The following is a 20,916-nucleotide window of genomic DNA, read 5'->3' on the forward strand; positions in this document are numbered from 1 at the left end:
GACATTGTTGACAATTTCCTGGGCAATTACAGAGCGCCAAACTACGTTGAAGTCGTAGACAAACTTATCTGCGCATACCAGAAAATGAAGTGCAATGTCACTCAAGGTTCATTTCTTTCACTTGCACTTGGACTTCTTCCCCGTGAATCTCGGTGCTGTCAGTGACAAACACGGTGAGTGGTTTCACCAGGACATTGCTACAATGGAGAAACTATACCAGGGCAACTGGAATCCATCAATGCTTGCTGACTACTGTTGGACACTGCAACGTGATGCACCAGAAATTGAATACAAAAGAAACTCAGGAGCAAAATATTTTTAATTCTGTTGAACTAATGGCTCATGCGGAACATAAACATGATTAAACAGGTAAACATATAAATGTCTATTTCTTAGAGTTCCTACATGATGCAGTAAAACAAAAACTATATTTGTGCATACCCTATAGGTACCTGTCACAATCACCTAAAACTTTTCAGGAAGCAAGACTTTTTTAAAAATTTGTTGTGCAGTGTCATTCTAGAAATGTTTTTTTTTTTACTTTTCAATTCTTATTTAAATGATTTCTATGCTTGTTCTTTTCCTATTTCTCATGAATTCATTAAACTACGAAATTAGATTGCATTGTTAATATTATTAATGCATTAATAATAAACTACAACGAATTATAAAAAATTGTAAAAAAAATTGTGTATGTCTGTATATAAATATATAAATAATCATACAGGTGTATCAAACTCTGGTAGAACTCGAATTCCACGTAATCTTGCATACTCTATAACATTTTGAACATCTTCAGGTGTGTAAATGTGTGTTTTGTTATTGTATGCTCCCTAGTCACAAAACAAAAAAATTAATAAATATCTGATTTAAGCAATAAATATTAAAAATAATAATATTACAACTAAAAATAATTTACTCCTATTAAATAATATAAAATTGTAAAACAAATATACTAATGATAAGCTCAAACCTGCAAATGGAGATTTGGGAATGCTTTACTAACATAAGGAAAAGATTGATCATCAACTATATGCCAATGAAAAACATTATATTTGCTGTAAGCTAAGGCATCCTAAAAAATTAAAAAACAGACACATCTCTGTAATTAATAACACTTAAAAAAACAAAACTAAAAAAAAGCTAAAAATTATTCAAAAAAATTCAGATAAAAAAATAAAATTATAATGTATCAATATTATAATGTATCAATGTAACAATATTATAACTATATTCATAACTTTTCCATTAATTATAAAATTACTAAATTATAAATAAAAGTAACTTACCAAGAATTGGTAAATTATACTAAGAGAAACATAATGTCTTGAGGTATCAATTAAAAAACCACGATGATTGAAACGAGGTGCATCATCAATTTCATTTTGTTGAACAAAATACTATAAATAAAAAGTTATTATGAACAAAAAGATGATTTTCAAAATAGAAAGCAAAAAATTTTCTGAAAAACCTGTGTGCGATTAAGATAAGCAAAATGAGTAAGCAAATGCTGATATATATATATATATATATATCTATATCTATATATATCTATATCTATATATATCTATATATATATATATATATATATCTATATATATATATATATCTATATATATATATATATATCTCTATATATATATATATCTATATATATATATATATATATATATATATATATATATATATATATATATATATATATATATATATATATATCTATATATCTATATATATATATATCTATATATATATATATATATATATATATATATATATATATATATATATATATCTATATATCTATATATATATATATATATATATATATATATATATATATATATATATATATCTATATATATATATATTCTATATATATATATATATATATATATATATATATATATATATATATATATATATATAGATATATATATATATATATATATATATATATAGATATATATATATATATATATATATATATATATATATATATATATATATATATATATATATATATATATATATATATATATATATATATATAGATATATATATACTTAGTGCGTTATCCAAAGGTAGTCTAAAATCCTTAACCCTTAGTTGATATAGCAATTAAAGGTTAGGGTTTTTGATTTAAAAATACTTATCTAAATTTTTTTGCCAACTCTAAGTAGCTTCCTCTTTAAAATTAACCTAATAATTCCACTTAACAGTGGAATTATTAGGTTAATGATAAAAAAAAATTAAGTGTTTTGTTCTAATGTTCTTCAGTTTTGTTTTATATATAAATATAAAAATATTAGATAAAAATTTAGGTCTGCAGAAAACTAATATTTCATGACTTTAAAAAGTATACCTCCCCCTCAATGCATAGGTACTTCATAGATGATTCATAATCACTAATGTGAAAATCCAAAAATAACTCCTTCTAGTTATGTATGTATGTTTCATTTACTATTCCAAAATTACATGGGCTAATACTCAACTAACAAAACTTAAAAAAATATTTTCTCTAGAGAAACATGGATGTAGACTTATACATTATAAAACAAATATGAACATGCAAAACTGTTAAAGAAAGACATGCAAATGATGAATATATATGAATTTAACATTTATCAACACTTAACTTTTATGAATAAATACTTTAAAAGCTTGACTCTGGAAAAAACTTTAATAATAAACTAATGAAAAATGTGAATCAAAAGATTCTTAAAGTATAAACCAATGAAATAGTTATAAATTGCCAAAAATTGTTAAGTTTATATAGGCTTCTTTATAATTTATAAAGACTTTTATCCTTAATATAATATTAGAGTTGTACATTGTACTTTTAACCATTATATTTTGTAAGACCCACATACAGGCTCTATGAAAAGATTGTGGTGACTTTAATCATCTGAATTTTATTAGAGCCCCTGGTGTGTCTTTTTACATACTCTTGTCTTTTGACATTAAAAATAACTTCCTGTTGCATTATTAATTGTATACAAAGGCTAGATCTTCTATCTTATCTATGTCTGATCTATTTTTTGTCTATTTTTTCTTTTACCCACTTTTAAAAAAATGAAAACAAAACAGTTTTAATTAAGTGAAAACAATTAAAACATTTGAAAAATGCAAATAAGTAAACAAAGCTAACAAAACCTTATTTAAACGCTTTCACTTGTTTAACTTTATATAAAACATTGTTAAAGATAAATTAAACTTTTTTTTTTTTTGAACACTCCTTATAAAAACCATCTAAATCAAATAAGTGTGGAACCATGGTCACTAAACTTATTTTAAAAAAATGATGCATTCTAGTAGTTCTTCCCAGTTTATCCGTATTTAAGTATGATGTTTTCAGTTAACTTTCATGCAGACCTAAATCAGTAATAATAGATTTTCAAAACCCTACATTGCCACTGACATTCTGATAAACAACTTGGCTAAAAGTCTCTAGACCTATAAGAAAAAAAGCAACAATAAGAATACTTCAATATCTATTTGCTTACAAACATAAAAATTTGAATTCCTACCTCTTAATGCTCCCCAAACAGTATTAGCCGACAAAAGTGAAGCTCCTCCTTTCACAACAAGAGTGTCTAAAGTTAATTCTTTTTAAATAAATATAAATTCTATAAATTTGATTTAAATTTATCAAATTCCAAGTAAAATTTAAACAATTTTTTTCAAAATTCATTTATATATATTACTATATATTATCATAAAATATTACTATATATTATCATAAAATATTACTATATATTATCATAAAATATTACTATATATTATCATAAAATATTACTATATATTATCATAAAATATTACTATATATTATCATAAAATATTACTATATATTATCATAAAATATTACTATATATTATCATAAAAGATGGTAATGGTAGTGTTGCATTCGAAGAAGATTTTATATATAAACGTTCTATAAATCACAAAGCTTCTACTTCCTAAAAAAAATATAGCTCCCTAAAAAAATATAGGCTCTACAAAAATTTCTATATAACATAGATAATTTAAGAGGGTTTATTGAAATAACCTTATAAAACTCAAACCAAGCTGGATGAAAATTTTTAAATCAACTCTTAATCAGATTGGAATATATTAAATGAAAAATAAAAACTATTTAATAAACCATAAGTTATTAATTATTTAGGACTATATATTTTTATTGATTTAATTGAGTTTGTGTAGAACTTACTATGTAAAAACTTTAAGTATGTTTCCACTAAATGAATGAAATTCAAAATTGGCCACTTTAACACATTTTAAGGTCACACTAATTGTTTATTTAAATCTATCAAAACTTACAAAGTAAGATCAGAAGTTATGTACTCTAACTCAAGCCTTGTTAAGAAGCGTTACACTATTTGAATTTTACATACCTATTTGCAATTTCACATACACATTTTGCAATTAACGATACGCTAAAACATTTTTCAATTAGTTTATTTAAACAGTCTTTTAGAACAGTTTATACAGAAAACATTAAGCTGTAATTAATTGTTATAAAAAAAACATTTGTGAAATATTTTTTTTATTAGATAAAAAAAACAGATAGATGAATAAACTTTTCCTATTTTTCGTTTTTAAAAAAGAAAATATTTTTAATTTATTTTATCAAATTTAAATTAAATTTATTATTAAATATAATCAAATATAAATTTATTTTATTAAATTTAATTAAAATTCTTTTAAAAATTTTAAAAAGCTTTACATTATTTATTTATTTAGTTTATTACTCATCATTAATTTTACTTATTTTTTCTTTATTTAGTTTTTCGAATTACATATAGCTTTAATTTACATTTCAGTTTTAAAATTGCTTTTTAACAAAAGTTTTTTCTTTATTAATTTTTTGAATTAATCGTAGACTGAACGTCGATTAAAAATGATTAACTAGTTTAAGATTTTGTTAAAGCCAAATTGTTAAAAAAAAAGGTTTTTATTTATTTTTTGACTGTTAAAGTGAATAATTTTATAAATTTTAACGTCATTTTTTTTTTCTCAAAGGTAATTTTGGGCTCTACGATTTAAAAAATACTTGTTTAATTAACACGCTTTTGTAGTTAATAAATGATGTCAATACAAAAAAGTTCTTCAAACTCGAGTTATAAATGTTATGTTTAGGTTTTCCCTTTACCATTAAATTTTATGTAGAAGAATTTCAATTTTTATAACCGAATAAAAATAGCATGATCTATAAGTAAACGCTTAAAAAGCCCAATTTATATTTATTTTATTTTAAAAACAATACTAATACTAGTGCTATAAATATAAGATATGTAAATTTTAAAAACATACTGATATTTATTTAAAAAAGTTCTGCTAATAACATCTTAAAACCAAAAACACCATAATTTTTTTTTGGATTTAGTAAAAAATAGTGAAAAAACATAAGGTTTCACAGTAAATGAAAACAAAATATTTTAATGGAAATTTAAAAAAAGCAAGTGGTAAACTTGGTTTAATTACAACTTTTGTTTCGTCAAAAGCCAGTTGAACTAAAATATTTAAGGAGCGCAAATGTTTTTTTATGAAGGGGAAAACCTAATCTAATTGCATAGTTGTGTAAACCGTTTGAAAAACTGCTGTAAGTTATTTACATTTAATACCTTCAAGAAATTCAACCATAAACAAGTGTTCCCTCATTAAAAAAAAAAAATAACCATAAAACAAATGTTTTTAGGAAAAAAAAAGTTTTAATAAGTATAAGATTTTAAAATTAGAAAAATAAGGAAAATGAGGTCTTTTTTTTTAAACAAAATTTAAATTTTATTTATAATTTTTCTAAAACAATATTGTTTAATTTAATGATATTTCATAAAGATAAAAACTTACAACAATTTTTAATGTGGTTTTAAATTTAATTACGATGAGGTACTTTACACTTTTAACAATGAAAATATCTTTTTAAGTAAAGTTACATTTATTCACATTATGCTTTTCCATTACACAACAAAATCCCATAACAAGGCCTGCTAACTGCTTGTTCTATGCATATTTACAGAAACATAAAATTAAATTGATAAAATGGAAAAGTGAAATTAATTAAAATTTAATAAAATTTGATTTCTTGGATTATTGACATATAGAAATTTTATTGTATTGAATATATGACTTTTTATTTCTTCTATGATTTTTCTTTCATGATTATTTTTATTCTTTTATTGTTCTGGATAATAATAACAACATATTATTTAATAAATGTTAAAAAAATATTTGTAAAACCTACAAGATTCATCAGTTTCAAGATTCATAGGTTCTATTGGTTCCTTGACAGTAATAATTAAACTTGTCACTGACTCTAAACTTGGTTCAGCAACCATGAATGGATCAGGGAATGTTATAGATTTATAGCGAACAACAGCTGCAGTTAACACATCTGATTGTTGAGATTCAGATATATCAAAACTAAAAAATAAATTATATATATATATTTATAGCTCAGAATTATAAAAAATCTGAATAATATATGAAAAATAATATCTAAAATAATAGTTTTTTTTGGTCAGCATCAGGTTAGCACAAAATTTTTATTACAAAGGTTTTGCCATAACAACATAGAAACGTTGGCAAAAAATCGCTGACCTTGGACACTTTTAAGTTAGTAGTTAGGTTAGCATTGACAAATGCTAACCCTAATTAAGAGAATGGTTGTATATATATTTATATATATATTAATATATATACATATATATATATATATATATATATATATATATATATATATATATATATATATATATATATATATATATATATATATATATATATATATATATATATATATATACAGTCTTGGCCATAAGTTTGGAACCGATTAGGTTTTTTGATATAATTACACTTTTTATACCCAAAATATCAACAAAAACTTTTGAAATCATTTTTATTTTAAATATTATATACAAGTAAATATTCTGTCATGTAAAAAATGGTATCAGTATTTTGAATAATGTCCTTTGGCACCCAGTACTGCTGCTATTCTCGCTGGCATTGAATCGGACAATTTCGCGCAGTATTCTGGGGTTATGGCAGTTGTCCATACACGCTTGATGGCATCAATCAGAGACTTCTCTGACGTTGGATTTGTGGCAGCAACCTTCTGCTTAATCATTGTCCACATGTTTTCTATTGGGTTTAGGTCAGGACTTGAGCCAGGCCATGGACCCAAGACTTCGATATGTTTCTGTCTTAGCCAGTTGGTTACAACTGCTGCTCTGTGGCAGGGTGCACCATCATGCTGAAATACCTTACATTTCAGAATGTTCATGTGAGTGTTCAACTTTTCCTTTAATATCCCAAGGTAAACTTGAGCATTGATGGTTGTATTCTTTGGCATGAACCATATGCCACCTCGACCTGATGCCGAGAAACTTGCCCACACCATAACGGTAGGCGCCTGCTTCACAGTGGGAACAACATACCTGATGTTGTATCTTTGTTTTGCAGGTCTCCTGACATGTCTGATATATGAGGCAAACTGAGAAAAAGTTGACTCATCTGAAAACATAGTTTTTTTCCAGTCTTGTGCAGTCCAGTCTTTGTACTTGCGACAGAATGTCAAGCGGTCACGGATATTCTTTTTACTTAACATGGCTTTCTTTGCTGGACGACATGATGGCAGCTTGAATTCCTTCAAAAGGCGTCTTCTGATTGTTCTTGTACTGGCAGGAAGTGATGAATTTACTGCTATCTGGAGAGATGACCATGTTGGATTTGCAGCAGCAAGCCGATGTATCACCCGATCCGTTGTGGCAGAAGTTATGCGAGGTCGTCCAGACCTCTTTCTGGATTCCAGAGTGCCCAACTGCTTTGCTCTTGCAATGCCTTTGGTGACAGCAGACTTAGATATGTGCAGTATACCAGCTATTTTACTGTGAGAATAATTCTGCTGGTGTAGGATCATCATCTGTGCCCTTTTCTCCTTCGACAATTCAATACTTCTAGTCATTTTACGCACTGTACATGTTAATGTAGAATACTTACTGCTAATAATATAAATAATTATAAATTAATAGATCTATTTTTATGAATAGCATATATTATTGAATGATAATTTGCAAACATTTATACAAATAAAGCGATTTATTTGCATATTTTTACTTCTTATATAACAATAAAAGGATAAATTAATTAATTTTATACTTATAAGAAGTTAAGCCTTACCTTTCGCACTGATATGCAGTTAATATATATGTAAATCAGCTAATTAATTGATTAAAATATAATGTATAGTTTGTTAATATAAGTAAGTATATTTCAACATTAGTTCAACCGAATATTAGTTCAGGTAAACATTAGTTCAAGGGAACGATAGTTTAGGCATTGAACAGTGTATAATGCAGCTTAATGAGGGTCATATTGTTCACAATGCTCTGCTGCGGTGTAAAGTTACACGATTCACGTTTTGCAACGATTAAGAAGTCGCGAAGGCATTTAACTATGCAACTGATGCTGCATAAACACGATGCTGCAGCAGTTAAATGCCGTACGCGTCATAGAAACGTTCCTATGAGAAAAAAATTCATCGGTTCCAAACTTATGGCCAAGACTGTATATATATATATATATATATATATATATATGTATATATATATTTACAATTACAGGAAAGCATTCTAAATTTTATCAAATGAACTTCTGAAGTCAAATAAGGACATAGAAGCGTGAAACTTACATTTTAATAATAAAATTTCTAGTGTTTTGTTACTTTTGTTGTCCATTACACATGTGTAGTATGAGATATGCTACAAGACTCCACCAAAAAGAAAAAATTAATTTTTTTTTTACTTAAACTGTTAATGCCATGCACGACAGATATATTCTATATATATATATATATATATATATATATATATATATATATATATATATATATATATATATATATATATATATATATATATATATATATATATATATATATATATATATATATATACAGATATATATATATATAGATATATATATATATATATATATATATATATATATATATATACAGATATATATATATATATATACAGATATATATATATATATATATATATATATATATATATATATATATATATATATATATATATATATATATATATATATATATATATATATATATATATATATATATATATATATATTAGGGTGTCCCAAAAAACAATATTTTAGAAAATAATCTGCTCCCATCCCCTATATGTGTTCTATCTCATACAAAAATAATAGGTTTAAAATTTTTTTGAACAAAAATGGGTCTTTAAACTTTAAGGGGTCCCTCAAGACCCTAGAATATGGGTCCCTAATATTTTCAAAAAAAAGTGCTGTATTGACTGCGTACTATATTATGGTACTGACTGCGTAAGTCCATTAGTTCTACAAAAGTGTGCAAAATCATTAGCCAAACCATAATCACTTATATTTCAACATTCAATGGAACTATCTGAATTACCAGAATCTCTGTTAGAAGCCAATGTTACTCCATTATATAAGAAAGATTTTTTACAAATAAATCAAGTGTCACAAACCTTTGCAAAATCAAATAAAAAAACAGATATTCCTTGACTATGCTAAAGCTTTTGATGAGGTAACTTTTATTATTTAAACTGGAAAAAAACAGAATTGTTGGTAAACTTTCTTCTTGGATAAACTGTTTCCTTTCAAATCGTTGACCACCTGCTGTTTAAGGAGAAACGATATCTAATTGGGTTCCTTTCACTAGGGTGTTCCTTAGGGTTCTGTGGTATATACATTATACATACATTGCTTTTATCTTTATAGCATACAGCTTTTTTGGAAAAAGAAGAAAAAAACAAAGAAATATGAAAGAAAAGATTGCTGCCCTATCCCAAACCTCAAACTCAATATCACTAGGTTTTCTCCTAATTTTTTCCCTTTCCTAATTCTGTTTTGGTTTTTTGACTTGCAAATATCTTTGTATTCATTAAAAATCTTTTTGATATGCAAATATCTTTGTATTCATAAAAAAAAATTTTTTTTTTAAGTATTTAAATCAAAAAATCCAAAATATTTTATTTTTGTTTTTTTGCATTTATTGCATTCTAATTTTTTAATTGGATTAAATAGTCAGAGGCTCTACTAGGAAAATAATTTGGGCGACATTACCCCCCATGCCGGCAAAATTTGGAAAAAATGCTGCCGAATGCAGGCTTCTTTTCACAAAAAAGAAAATATTTGCCAATCAAAAAAAAAAAGTCAAATACAGTCAGTGTTGTCGAAAATGATCTAGAATAGCCGCTGATAGTTTATGCATCATTATATAATAAATAAGTCAGATGTTTCTTGAAATACTTTTTCATTAAGGAACAAACATCAGAAAAGTATATAAAGTATTGTTGCAAAAAATAAGTATTTTATTTGACCCAATAGGCTTATTTATGTGGAAAAATAAAATTTTATCCTCAATTAGATAAAACACAAAATTATATCAATGTATATTGTAATATACACTAGTTATCTATTTGATAGCTTTTTTTTAATTGGATCTAAGGTTATTAAAAATTTTGCAATTTTTTCATTATTATCTGTAATTTTTTAGATTGTAAAGACCTATCTGACTCATTCTGCAATTTTTTAGTTTTTTTGTGAATTCTTAAATTCTTTTATTTTATACAAATAAAATAGAATAAATGACAACTAAATTTAATTTTATTGGACAATTAAATATATAAGCCATCTAAATTATTAACTTTTCCATTTATGAAAACTCACAATGTGAAAATTCACAAGGTGAAAACATCTACATCTATTTAGTTTAAGAAGCAGTACATTGACAATGCTTTGGAATGCAGCATACACCTGACAAAACAAAAAAAAACTATAAAACGAAAAAAAAATTGTAACAAAATAAATTTTACAAAACTTAAATGTTCTTAAACTCAAAACAAAACATATCTCTTTAATATAAATTCTAAAAAAATGTTATATGTCAACTGAAAATACTTACCTAAATTTTTCTGGGTTGATAGCATAATATACTTCATTTCTATTTTCATGAAGAGGTTTTGGCCACACAGAGCCATGCACATAATCCTCCTGTGAAATTGCTTTAAATTCATCTTCCATTACATTAAAAAGACCACGTGGATCTGACAGAGTAGGCTTTCCACATTCCACAACAAATAGAAATGCAAAAAGTAGCACAATATTTAACATTTTCACAATATTTTATCTAAAAGAAAAATGTAATAACAGCTATAAATGTAAATATCATTTTTGTTCTAGTAAAATAATTTGGGCAGCGGTATTTCCCATGCTGGTGACACAAAATGAAATAACTCCCAAAAAATTAACTGCCGGTCAAAATATTTCATTTTTAGTCTGAATTAATTGAATAAAATTAAAACACTAAACTTCTATTGCATCTGTTCCGTTTTTTTAATTTGTTTGGTTAAATACTTACAAATAATTGCGCATGCATATTGCAACATGCATGACATGCATGCTGCAATATGCTTTTTTTTTTCAAAGCATTTGATACTTTTATTATAATTTATGTTTTACATAAATACCACCAGCCTCCTAGATTTAAACAAATATTTTACAGTTAGAGATCTACTTAAAAGATTTTATTAAGATAATAATAACAATAATGAAACTTTACCATACATTTGTTTTGCAATGACTTCCCAATACAGTGTATTTTTTCAAAAAACATGTTTAAAATGCTGAGTAAGACTAAATATTATGCTTATATTTCAGCAAACTGTTTTTAACAAAATCTACTCTCACCTATCTAATTTTACGGAAGAGCTAGGGAAAGTAGATTCAATGATAAAAATTCACTGATTGGATTGTTGTAATTCTAGGGTTAGGTGAAGGTTCGAGCTAGCGCAGATTGGGGGAATGGTCATTAGATTGGGGGTGAGGTGGGGGCGGTAATTTTCTTTTTTTTACACTTTTTAAGGTATAATTCTTATGCAGTTATTAATTTTAAACACATTTTTATATCCTGTTTACCTAAAGAACTGGAATACTAATTTACTACCTACTGGCTGCAGCCATTTTTCAAAACGCCTCAAGGTAAAAAAAATTAAATTTGACTTTTTTACAAAATAAGCTAGTTTAGATGTCTACAAGCGTTATTGAAAACATATTTTTAAGAGTTCTGAAAAAATTCATAAAAATTATTAGTTTCAAAAAATGCTTTACAAAGAGTTTCTCCTAATAATTTTTTTTAATTGTATTTTTCTTGAAATACATAAAAAGCATGTTAAGGCATTTTGAAAAATGGCTGCAGAAGGCTACGCAAAACAAAATTTTAGTGGTCAAAAATTATTTGCTGATTTACCACAATACAAATAATTTATAAGCCTCTTTTATGAGTAGCAAGACAGTTAGTTATTTTACTGAAAAAAAATATTGTTCATAAGAAATATTTCCTACTGATATAAAAATTCTTATATTTTTAAACTTTCCTACAAAATCCTAATTTTGACATATTTTAGGTTAAAAACAAAAATAATCAAATCAAATTCAGCAGCACTCAATAATGTTTTTTTTAAATTTATTTTTAACTGTTTGTATTCTTATGTGTAAAGGATTATGTTTTTTTGCAGAGGTGCAATTCTCAAAAATTTTGTTTTTTGGCTTGCCCTAACTTTTCTATAACTTTTATTTATTGGCCTGCTTAAAACTTGTTGATAATCTTAATGAAAAGCAACTTTTTTCTGATTAAGCTCAATTCAAAAGCAAATTTTTAAAAGTAAAATATAATTTTGTTAATTAGAAAGTCTTAAATGTTAGAGTTGATGCAAAATATTAACCATCCCCTTTTTACTTCCTTACATTCAATTTTTTTGGGGCAACACTTTAGCATAAAAACGTAAATCTTTACATCAAAGTCGGCAGTACTCAGAATCATCTTATTACACTTTTTTTTGTTAATATATAAATGTGTGTGCGTGTGCATGTGTAGTTATCATATTATAATATAATAGTGAACATGTCAATACTCATTTGAGCGTGTTTGACAAGGTACTCAGGGCAGTATTGCAACCAAGGTAATAGCGAGAAGGGGTTTCAACACTTTTTTTTCTAAGAAAAGTCTACAAAAGTGTATGCAAACATCTAATTTACGTAAACTTCAAATTATTTAATGTTAAAATATGCTAAAACATGTATCAAGTTTTAAAGTTTAACTTTCACATGAAAATTGCATTGCGGCAATAAATACTTAAGATCTTTGATCTCTAACACTTATTTCCATTTTATAAAGTCTTTTATTTGTTATATAGTTTTAAAACTTCGCATAGACAATGTTTTCGTAGCAGAGTCGTGAGCACGCCGGATTTCTAATTTGGAGGCCGTGGTTCTATTTCTACCATTACCTTTTTCTTTTTAATTTTATCTTTTTTTTTTCTAAAATACAAAATAAAACACTATAGAAGAAAGAAGTTTGTTTAGAAAGAAAGAAAGTTGTTTTGTTTTGCATTTTAAACAACAAAAAAATTTTTAAAAAAAGCAAGCTGATGATTTAAACTTGCCACGCAGCGATTTATTTGTAAATAGTATGTATTTTTTAATTTTTTAATCTGTTTTTAAAGCCAATAAAGTTTACTTGTTTAATGTTTTACTTAATGAAACACATTCTGTTTTATAGGTGATGTTTGAAATTGTATCTTGACAGGATGTTATTTTTATAGAGGCTAAAGTTGACTTTAATTAGTATTTTTGTAGTTAGTTAATCTACCAATTGTTAATTAATGATGCAGATGTTGTTAATTTTTTTTGTAAATAAAATTTTTTTGTAAATATTTTGTTTTGTTATTATGAATAAATAATTTTTTTTTTTTTTAAACATCTTTGCTTCCAACAAGGCTGCAAGTAACCACTAATTAAAGTTGGAAGATACTGGAAGAGAAATGATGAAAATTATAGAGCAAGATAATGATTGACAGACAACTTAAAGGATCGCAAATTATATGAATCAGGAAAGCAAGATGAAGAAAGCGAATTTTAAAGAACTGATGTTCGAGGAAAAAAAACTAGACAAATAAGAGTTTTTAGAGCACTTAGGAACAGTCACAGAAAAAGGATGACACTTAATTGAATAACGAGTAACACGGGAATGAATTTTAGTAGATGGCACAAGAGACGCTAGCTCTTTAGAGCAGTGCCCATTATAGTATTTGTAGAAAAGAGAAAGAGAAGCAACATTACGACGATGTGATAATGGTTGGTGGTTGGCTGCAAGAGCAGGTCCAACTATGTTTACAATGCATTTTGTACCTTGTCTAAAAGAGAAAGGGCATCATTAGAAGATCCGCCATAGATATGGCAACAGTATTCCATACAAGGACAGATTTGAGATTTATAGAGATAAAGAATAGATCCGGAGTAAGAAAGTGTCGAGCTCAATAAAGAGATGCAACCTTAGCAGATGCTAATTTTGCAACAGATTTGATATATGGTTTCCAAGAAAGAACAGAAGAGTTAATCCTAGAAGATGAAAAGTAGATGACTCATCGAGTACAATACCATTCATAAATATAGGAGGATCTAAATTATTGCAATAACAATTGGCTGAAAAAATTGAGTTTTATCTGTATTGAAGTTCACCAGCCACTGTGAGCCTCATGCTGTAGCAGAAGTGAGATCCTTTTCAAGCTCCAATGTCCCCTCCAAGCAATCAGAGAATGTTAGCTTCTTATCATGACAAGAATAAATAGTATCATCAGCAAACAATGCCACCTTAGATGTGAGAATATCTGGAAGATCGTTAATGTAAATTAAAAAGAGTATAGGGCCAAGGATAGAACCTTGAGGAACCCCTGAAGTTACAGAGTAAGAAGAAGAGTGCTGTCCATCGAGGACAACTTTTACACTACAATTAGAAAGGAAGGATTCAATAATCTTAAAGATGTTACCAGATACACCATAAGAAGATAGCTTATGGAGAAGACCAGCATGCCAAACTTTATCAAAAGTTTTTGAAATGTCAAGAGCGATGGCCTTAACCTCTCCACCTTTATCTAATGCACGACAAAACCTATCGGTTATTACTGTTAGCAAATCAGCTGTAAAACAAGAAGATCGAAATCCATATTGATGGTCAGAAAGTAAGTTATTAGATTCAAGATGAGAGATTAGGTGTTTGTTAATTAAAGATTCAAAAACCTTGCTTATGATAGGAAGAAGACTAATGGGACGGTAGTTAGACGAATCAGATTGCTCTCCAGAATTTTTAAAAATAGGGATAACAGATGCCACTTTCCAGCAGGCTAGAAAACAAGACTCTGATAAGCACTTTTAAATAGTTAAATAGTTTTGAGAGTATAGACGACAGCTCTAGTTAATACATGTGGTGTATATTTTCCATTTTTTTAATTTGATTAATTTTTTTAGATTATTTAGATGACGTGTTTGTTCAATATAAACATGCAAAAATAGTGTCATACAATTGAAAATTGTTATGTTTTGTTATTTTGTTAATAAATATATCTAATTAAAAATATCTTTCATTTTAATGTGCAAATAAAATGTGTAAAAATATCTTTTATTTTACAAAGGTGTTAGGCATTTTTTGAAACCACAATCCGTAATGATTTGAATTTTATCAAATATCTAACATGTAAACTTTAAGTAATGTAAATTATATCATATTTTACAGATTTACTTTGACTTGAAAATTTTATTGCGAAAATATCTCCTTAATTTTGAACTACATCATTTATATGCCCTTTTATAAAGTTTAATTTTTGGTTTATTAAACAGTTTTAAAAGATAATAAAGCATGCCAAACTGGTCAGTGTGTTCAAATCCTTTAGCTTACACACTTAATTCTTTTTCTTTAATCTTTTTTAATTTTCTAAAAACATTTTTAAAGGCCTATGGATATTATATGCATAACATATATATAGATATTAGATACTCTAACAAACAAAAGGAAGAGAATTTTTTAAAAAGCTGTTCAAAATTTCTAAAAACAGAAAAACACTGTTGGAAATTTATTGCACATATGTCATGATAGAGATTACGCTATTAATGTGTTAAAGTAATTATTTAAGCCTGCGTTTTTAACACGCATTAAAGAGACAATTTTTTTCCTATAGAAAACAAATTTTACATGCAAACTTTAACTTTCTTCAAAATTAATGGAGCAAGAGCCCTAATAAGCTGTGGATGGTCTGAAAAAAAATTAATAGAAACTAATTAAAGAAAAAAATAATAAGGTCCCTTCCCATCTTTTTTTTATTTTTGTTTTTTTTGTTCTGTTTTTTAAAGAAGTTATAAAATATTTAACATAAATCATTAACTCAAAATAAAGATTTTTATATTTTGCTCTATTTTAAAATTTATTGAAATAAAGCGAAATTATTAAAATAGTCGGAGTGGAATAGACTTACCATGACTAGTATACGGGTCATGGTAAGTCCGCTATTCCACATATTTAAGTCATCTCATGTTTTTTGAAACTATTTAAACTGATGGCAATTAATTAACACATTTCAAGCTGGTATTCTAATATTATTTAGACAGGTACAAATATCAAATCGGTTAGTAAAGCGATTCGTGCAAAGGCTACCGAAACATTTAAAGCATTTTAAAGTTTATAAATTTTTTTTTTTTTCATAGCTCTAAAAAGTGTAGCTTTTCTTTATTTATATAGTTAATTTTCTGCTGCTTAATAAAAAATATTGAAGTAGGGAATAAGTATAGAAAAGGTTGGTGTGGAATAGATTTACCAATACCCGTATTTTACTGCTAAAAAAAAATAAAAGCAATATATATGCATACTCTTAAGCCCTTAATACAAAGGAGGGGGGGGGGGGGGGTGAATAAAAGAGGTAGGGGGATTTTAGTCTAGATCTAATAAACGCCAAGGAGGAGAAGGCGGGGGTAGGGAAGGAAGTTTAAATAAAAGGTTTGGGGGTTATATGACCATATAAGTGTTTTTTATAAAAAATTTCAGTTTATAAATCTAAACTAATATTTTTTACAAAAATGCCCATAAAACTAGCCTGACTTACAGTCAAATGCAAATTTTCTAACAGGTGTTTTATAATAATTTTAATAGGATTTAATATGCTGATATAAGTTTTATACTTTAGTGAGAAATAAATTAAAAGCTCATTTTCGACAAATCAAGATTTACTTGGTCAGTGATTTTTAAAGCCTGTTTACACTGAAAGTTTTTTGTTTTTACCAGTGACTGAAATAATTATTTTTTAATTTTTAAGGTCGATATTCTCTGATTTTTTGTTTTTGTTTTTGATAAGTGAAAATCAATAAACAGGGAGGAGGTGGGGTGGGGGATTTGGAAAGAGGCTTAATAAGCTTGGGGTGGGTAGAAAAATTTTTCAAAAATTAATAAACATCCCAGGGGTGTAGAGTCATAAAAAAAAAGTACAGACTCCTACTCCAATTGTTGAAATTTTCAGAGTATGACTCCGACACTGAGTCCAAAGCAAAATTTTTGAAAAATTCTTCAAATTCTTTAAAAAATATTATGCTATAATTAACAAATTTTTTTTTTGCCAAATATATAAAAAGTTCTTTGAAAGTTAAATATTTAGTTTATACATGTGCAATACCGAGAAGTTTTACTATTGGAGTCGGAGTCGGGATTATGTTTAGCAACTTCGACTCCGCTAAAAATGTCTCAACTCTGATTCCACACCCCTGAAACGCAAACCCCCCTCTTTTTATTAGGGACTCAAGAGTACTCTCTTCAGGTCTAAGGATAATTAATCTAATTAATCTAAATAATCTTTCAAATATTTCATACTTATTTAGACGCTCCCCTTTGCATCTTGGCACATCTACATTTTTTCATGTTGAATGCCAAACATTTGCTGCAAATGTTGCAGCAAACGATACAGCTAATTACAATTGTTTTTCAACTTCTTTTTAAATTTGCTTTTGAATAGTCAGAGTTATATTGAAGGATGGTACAACAATTATTATTATTTGTTATGCAATTATTAATAATTGTTCACCAATAACATAGTAGACTAAAAAAGAGTGGGCAGGTAAAACTAAAGTCACAGATACAAATGTTATAAAACAACAGACATCCAAAATTACAAAGCGCTAAAAGATAGGGGATAAAAAGTATACAGGAATAGAAATGTAATATAAAACAATTAAGGCTATGTGAAAAATGTTTAGACAGCATGGCCTAATTGAAGCTTAAAACTATGTATATATATGTGTGTGTCTTACTTAGAAAATCCACTGAAAGACTTAAATGTTATAAGAAATCTAAATGTGAAGAGATGTGTATCATCCAAAAACATACTACAAAAAGATTTATATACAAAAAAGAAAAGATAAATGGTTACAAATATATGATCAGCGGTATTTAAAAAAAAAAAACAATCAAAAGAAAAGGACAGTGGCAAGATTCAAATCAATGACATTCGAAGTATGATGTTAACACTTTATCCAAATAAGCTAAATATGCATATAATCATGGACAAATAAATATAATTATATAATAAAAAAAGTTGTACATTAAATTAGTCAAACAGTTCCTACAGGGGAAAATTTTTTATTGGAAATAACTTGAGATAAATTTGTTTGGCATGCTCTGGCATCTTTTCCTGCTAAAGATTGAATGTTTTCCCAGAACTTTTATTTCCCTTCAAACTTTTTATTTGTTAATTATTTTAGTTATCTTATCTAAATTTTTTTTTTATATGTAGGTATCTTTATATGAGCATTTCAACCATTTTTTATCATTTTCATGCATTTTGACAGAAGTTTATACTTAAGAAAATGCTAATATTTTTACCCAATGCATAAACCAAGTCAAACCACATTTTAAATAGCAAATCAATATTATGGTCTATAAAAAGAAAATAGTAGCAATAAAACAATAACAAAAATTGTTAGTATTACATAGTAGAACACCCATGTAACCATTACTTTGAAAATAGTGACTGAATATTACAGTAATTGGTAATTACACAATTATTAACACATGCAAACAAAACAAACAAAAAATTTTTTGTTTTGCAACCAAAAACTTGACCATTTATCAAAATTTTTATCACCCTATTCATAAAAAGATTCTCCACAACATGATTAAAAAATATTCTCTAATGGTCTATTTAATTAAAAGTAGGAGCAAAAGAACAAACATTGTCATAACTGAGGTTATAACTCATTGTCGGAGGGTTTTACCTACTAATGAAAAAGAGAGAGAAAGAGAGTGAGAGAGAGAGGAATGGTAAAATTTCTCAATACTCATATATTTCTAAAATTTAAATTTTTCTAATAGTTAACTTTAAAACAATTATTTAATTTTCCTAAAATAAAATTAAAAAAGGTAGTTATGTTCATTTAGCCAATCTTTCCATTGTGCTTTTAAAAATTCTTTTACATCCAATGTACTAAATATATAATCAATACTCTTTAATGATAGTTTAAAAATATCTTCTTTGCTTAAACCCAAACATTTAGCAACAATTACATATTCATTAGTCAAATTGCAGTGAAATACACCCTTGTCATCAGTGCATATCACTATTGGGTGTGCAGATTTATAAAGTGGAAGAAGATGACTGTCCTGGTAATTTGTCACAGTTTTTGTTAAACAATTAGAGGTTAAGCAAACTTCAACAGGAATGTTTTGTTTTGCTAAAATGTCATATAAATGTTGTGATCCACCAGAATCTGGATGAATAAATGTACCATGACCAATTCTATCTGGGGAAAAATTTAACAAAACTTCAGTCTCATTATGCATTCCATGTATTTCTGCAATATGAAAAGAAAACTTAAGGCTCGATTCTTTTCTTAAAGAATTAAAAACTTCCAGTAATGGTATAACATCACCTTTTTTGGGATCACCAGATAAATCTATCCCTACAACTATATTTGGATATTTCTTGTGAAAGTCTTGACATATCAACACAGTTTCTTTTGCTGATACCAGGGGTTGACTTCGATTAACAGACAGTAAAAGCTTAACTTTAATTAAAGGATTAGATGTTTCACAACACATTATTCCATCTATAATACCCTGCACATACTCATGTTTAGTCATTTTACCATTAACATTTACGGGTGTGCTTCTTAACTCCAAGTATCTAACATTTTCATCAGCAAAATCCTTAATCACACTTTCAGTTGCAAATTTTATTGCTTCAGGGTGATCTGTTAATTTTTGAATCAATGGGAACAGCTTAAACACCTCTTCAATATCTAGGTCTTTATTAGCTAGAGATAGTATTTCCGTTTCAGAAGGGATATTTTCCAGAGGCCATTTCTTATTGTGGATTTGAATTAGTTTTTGGATTGTTTTAAAGCTAAGAGATCCATTGAGATGAGCATGAAGTTCTACTTTTGGTATAGCAAAACAAAATTCTTCAAGAGTTAATTTCATAGCCTTAATTAATTTTTAAATTACTAAAAGAGATTTTAAAGAAATGTATGAATAAGACGCAAACTGAAAGTCTGATTAAAAGAAATAATTACAAACTAAATTTTATAAAATAGCCTAAATAAAATTGATATATTCGTCTTCAAATATTCGAAATATCCACTTCAATAAGTATATAGACAATTGCAAATTATCATACATTCAATATTATATAAAACCTTTTAATAAAACAACTTACTTTTTTTTTCAGGCAAACACTGAACATTTGACCCGAGTTGACGCTTGCTTTCTTTGTTTACAAAAGTGCGATTTACTCACGTGACTCTTTAAAGAAAAATTGATTACTCATAATATCTGAGTATCAATTGTTTTATGAAACAGCATTCCGGATAACCGGAATGCTATTTCACCGTTGCTTGCCCGTCGTCATAAAATAATTGATTTGTTTTGATTTAAAGTCATTACAAAGCACAACTAAGCGAACGGAACTAATGTACTTATAAATATATTCATAGTATTGCTAAAAATATAGAAATTATTCTAATCGTGAAAAAAGTAAA

The 20,916-nt window shown here is 26.7% G+C and overlaps 2 protein-coding genes across 2 annotated transcripts in view; both read right to left on the reverse strand.

The window, feature by feature from the left end:
* Nucleotides 1-20,735, reverse strand: part of LOC100213691 (beta-hexosaminidase subunit alpha) — a 44,252-nt gene extending 23,517 nt beyond the window's left edge. Inside the window, exons 1-8 of the mRNA XM_065797949.1 lie at nt 20,595-20,735; nt 10,973-11,197; nt 6,245-6,423; nt 3,531-3,596; nt 3,410-3,456; nt 1,290-1,400; nt 974-1,075; nt 726-833 (exon numbers count right to left, since the gene is read on the reverse strand). Coding sequence (XP_065654021.1) covers nt 726-833; nt 974-1,075; nt 1,290-1,400; nt 3,410-3,456; nt 3,531-3,596; nt 6,245-6,423; nt 10,973-11,181 — 822 coding nt within the window. The 5' untranslated portion in view covers nt 11,182-11,197; nt 20,595-20,735. The remainder of the gene's footprint in view (nt 1-725; nt 834-973; nt 1,076-1,289; nt 1,401-3,409; nt 3,457-3,530; nt 3,597-6,244; nt 6,424-10,972; nt 11,198-20,594) is intronic.
* Nucleotides 19,208-20,419, reverse strand: LOC105843205 (adenosine deaminase-like protein). Its single transcript, XM_065797950.1, has one exon. It carries the CDS (start codon nt 20,357-20,359, stop codon nt 19,292-19,294), a length of 1,068 nt encoding a protein of 355 aa, XP_065654022.1. The 5' UTR covers nt 20,360-20,419; the 3' UTR covers nt 19,208-19,291.
* Nucleotides 20,736-20,916: the final 181 nt, after the last annotated feature.

This window comes from Hydra vulgaris, chromosome 05 (assembly GCF_038396675.1).
Source record: "Hydra vulgaris chromosome 05, alternate assembly HydraT2T_AEP".
Taxonomy (NCBI): domain Eukaryota; kingdom Metazoa; phylum Cnidaria; class Hydrozoa; order Anthoathecata; family Hydridae; genus Hydra; species Hydra vulgaris.

Bases quoted from the DNA above. Each gene is read 5' to 3' on its own strand.
- LOC105843205 (XM_065797950.1), bottom strand. From the start codon at position 20,359: ATGAAATTAACTCTTGAAGAATTTTGTTTTGCTATACCAAAAGTAGAA.